The sequence below is a fragment of the Salvelinus sp. IW2-2015 genome, linkage group LG15 (assembly GCF_002910315.2).
Source record: "Salvelinus sp. IW2-2015 linkage group LG15, ASM291031v2, whole genome shotgun sequence".
In the NCBI taxonomy this organism is placed as follows: domain Eukaryota; kingdom Metazoa; phylum Chordata; class Actinopteri; order Salmoniformes; family Salmonidae; genus Salvelinus; species Salvelinus sp. IW2-2015.
The window spans coordinates 4,891,908-4,895,766 of NC_036855.1; the positions used below are offsets into that span (position 1 = coordinate 4,891,908).

Genomic DNA, 3,859 nt, shown 5'->3' on the forward strand with positions numbered 1-3,859 from the left:
GAGAGAGAGAAACAGAGAGAGAGACAGGAGGGAGAGAAACAGAGGAGGGAGAGGGAGGGGGAGGGGGGAGAGAGAGGAGGGAGAAAAGGAGGGAGAGAAACAGAGGGAGAGAGAGAAACAGAGAGAGAGACAGGAGGGAGAGAAACAGAGGAGAGAGATGAGAGGGATAAACAGAGGAGAAAGAGGAGGGATGGAAGAGGATTAGAATGGGAAGTGGGTGATCAAAAGTACCATTGACAGGTTGGCTAATGAAAACAGAAACTTTTCAATACTTTTTGAAAATAAGGTTCGTAGTCTTGAAGTGTTCCTGTTTGTGTGTCAGAGGAGCACTGTGATTGGTCAGTGTTCCTGTTTGTGTGTCAGGCGAGCACTGTGATTGGTCAGTGTTCCTGTTTGTGTGTCAGGCGAGCACTGTGATTGGTCAGACTTACTGTAGGATCTCTATCTGTCGCTCCAGGTTATCCCTCTCATCAGAGAACTCTCTCATCATCGCCTCGTATCTGCACATACAGTTACTCACAACTTACACATATACTCTCATAACACATATTACATACACTGTTGTAACACTACATAAACACTCAAAACACATACATAAACTCTCATAACACATACTACAGAAACTCTCCTAACACCTACAGTACTACATAAACTCTCATAACACCTACAGTACTACATAAACTCTCATAACACATACTACATAAACTCTCATAACACCTACAGTACTACATAAACTCTCATAACACATACTACATAAACTCTCATAACACATACTACATAAACTCTCATAACACATACAGTGCTACATAAACTCTCATAACACATACAGTGCCTATAGAAAGTCGACACCACTTTTAACTTTTTTCACATTTTGTTGCGTTACAAAGTGGGATTTAAATAAATGTAATTGTTAATTTTTTCCCGATTTATCGACACAAAATACTCCATAATGTAAACGTGAAAAGACAATTCTACAAATGTTTACAAATGAATAAAAKAAATAACAAAAATATAGTTGTTGCATAAGTATTCACCCCCTTTGTTTAGGCCGGCCTAAATTAGTTCAGAAGAAACATGTTGCTTAACAAAATCACATAATAAGTTATATGGAAGTTATAATAGGGGTTGACATGATTTTTGAATCCTCTGTCCCCCATACATATTAACATCTGTAAGGTCCCATTAGTCAAGTACTGAATTTTACCCTTCCTCTGTCCCCCATACATATAACATCTGTAAGGTCCCATTAGTCAAGTACTGAATTTCAAGCACAGTTTCAACTACAAACACCAGGGAGCTTTTCAAAGGCCTCAAAAAGAAGGGCAGTGATTGGTAGATGTGTAACAATAACAAATCAGACATTGAATATGTCTTTAAGCAGGGTCAAGTTAATAATTATGCTGTGGATGATGTATTAAACCACCCAGACACATTAAAGATGCAGTCGTCCTTCTGAACTGAGATGCAGGACAGGGAGGAAACTGCTTACGGATGTCACCATGAGGCCATTAGCGATTTTAAAAACAGCTACAGAGTCTGCTTGAAAATCTATTACAAGACTTGAACAGTGCTGTCTAGCCATGATCCCCATCACCTTGACAGAGCTTGAATAATACATTAAAAAAGAATGGCCAAATATTGTACAATACAGGTGTGCAAAGCTCTTACCCAAGAAGACTCACAGCTGTAATCGCTGCCAAAGGAGTTTCTAACATGCATTGACTCAGGGGGGTGGATACTTACCATATCAAGGTATATTTGTTTATTTATTTAACCTTTATTTAACCAGGCAAGTCAGTTAAGAACAAATTCTTATTTACAATGACGGCCAAACCCTAAACTGGACGATGCTGGRTCAATTGTGCGCCGCCCTATGGGACTCCCAATCACGKCCGGTTATGATACAGCCTGGAATCGAACCAGGGTCTGTAGTTACGCCTCTAGCACTGAGATGCAGAGCCTTAGACCGCTCGGGAGCATAGCGGTCCAWTTTTTTTTCCTTAATCCCMAAAATATATAATTTTTCTTCCACTTTGACATTACAGAATATTTTGTGTAGATTGTTGACAGAAAATGACAATTAAATCCATTTTAATCCTCCTTTGTAACACAATAAAATGTGAAGAAATCCATGTAGACTTTCTATAGGCACTGCACATGAGCAGGTTTACAGTCTAATAATGCCGACAAAGCAGTCACTTCAGCATTCTCAAAGAATCGACACATTCACAACAAAAAAACGTAGTTTGAATGGAATGGGTTCAAAGGCACAGTGTGAAATCTATCTCCCCGGCCTGGTTGCCAGGTAACCGTGTTGTGAGACTCTTTGTGAGTGTGACTTCACACCAGGATATCCTGTTACAGGTCTGCCAAACATGTTACCACCCCAGGTAAGGCATTTTACGAGAGATTGTACAGATGATTATGCCTCATGCACAATGGGTGTCCAACACAGGCGGCTGGTGGCAGATTCATTGGGGAGGACGGGCTCAAAGTAATGGCTGGAATGGAATAAATGGAACGGTATCAAACACATCCAATACATTGTTTACATGTGCTTGATATCATTCCATTCACTCCATTCCAGCCATTATTATGAGCCATCCTCCCCTCAGCAGCCTCCTGTGATTTCCAACACCCATGTTACAGTAACTCATCCTGGATTGACAGGGTCTAATATAAAAATGCCTTAAAATGCTTTGTGTGTGTGTGTATGTCTCACCCCTCCGAGTTGATGCTGTGGTCTGTCAGGTCACTCTTCAGCGAGTCCAGTTCACTCTGCAGGAAGGCTATGTTAGTGTGGGACTGCATCAACTCCTGCTTCAACCTCTGGTTTTCCTGGGGAGAGAAAGCGATAGATATGGAGGGAGGGAGGGAGGGAGGAACTATGATGTGACGCAGTGGGCAAGGAAAGAGGTGTATGGGAGGCAGAAAGAACATTAATATAAAACAACGGATGAAAAATGGAGAGAGAGAGAGTAGGGGATTGTGGAATATGATATGGTGAGGGAGGGAAAATAGAGCAAACGTGAAAGATGGCAAAAGAGAAGGAGAGAAATAAGTGAAGAGAAGAGCGATAGATATGGAGGAGGAGAGAGGAGGGAGGGAGGGAGGGAGAGGGAGGGAGGGAGGGAGGGAGGGAGGGGTCAATGGGGTGAGCCGAGGAAGGGATAGAGAGTGAAAGAGGCCGTAGAGTATGGGGGAGGGAGGGGAAGGGAAGTAGGGAGGGAGGGAGGAGGGAGGGAGGGAGGGAGGTGGGAGGGGAGGGAGGGAGGGAGGGAGGAGGGGGAGGGAGGGAAGGGAGGGAGGAGGGAGAGGTGAGGGAGGCGAGGGAGGGAGGTAGGGAAGGAGGAGGGAGGGAGGGAGGTAGGGAGGAGGAGGGAGGGAGGGAGGAGGTAGGGAGGGAGGGAGGGAGGGAGGTAGGTGAGGGGGAGGAAGGGAGGGGGGAGGGAGAGGGAGGGAGGGAGGGAGGGAAGGGAGAGTGAGGGATGTGGGATGGTGAGGGAAGTCGAGGGAGGGCAGGAAGGAGGCGAGGTAGGAGGAAGGAGGCAGGCAGGCAGGGGCAGTGCAAGGGAGGCAGGGAGGAGAGTAGGTGAGGGAGGGGGTAGGAGTAGGGAGGCAGGAGGCAAGGCAGCGCAGCAAGGCAAGGGAGGCAGGAGGGAGGGAGGTTGAGGGAGGGAGGGAGGGAGGGAGGGAGGGAGGGAGGTAGGGAGGGAGGGAGGGAGGGAGGGAGGGAGGGAGGGAGGGAAAAGGATAAAGAGGAAAGAGAAGAGAAGAAATAAAAGTGAGAGAAAAGTAAGAGCGAGAGAGAGATAGGAGAGAAAAAAAGAGGAGCAAGCAGAGAGCGAGAGAAGAAAGA

The 3,859-nt window shown here is 45.7% G+C and overlaps 1 protein-coding gene across 1 annotated transcript in view; it reads right to left on the minus strand.

The window, feature by feature from the left end:
- LOC111973948 (ras and EF-hand domain-containing protein-like) overlaps nucleotides 1–3,859 on the minus strand; it is a 72,491-nt gene that overhangs the window by 48,334 nt on the left and 20,298 nt on the right. Inside the window, exons 6-7 of the mRNA XM_070446863.1 lie at nucleotides 2,723–2,838; nucleotides 432–500 (exon numbers count right to left, since the gene is read on the minus strand). Coding sequence (XP_070302964.1) covers nucleotides 432–500; nucleotides 2,723–2,838 — 185 coding nt within the window. The remainder of the gene's footprint in view (nucleotides 1–431; nucleotides 501–2,722; nucleotides 2,839–3,859) is intronic.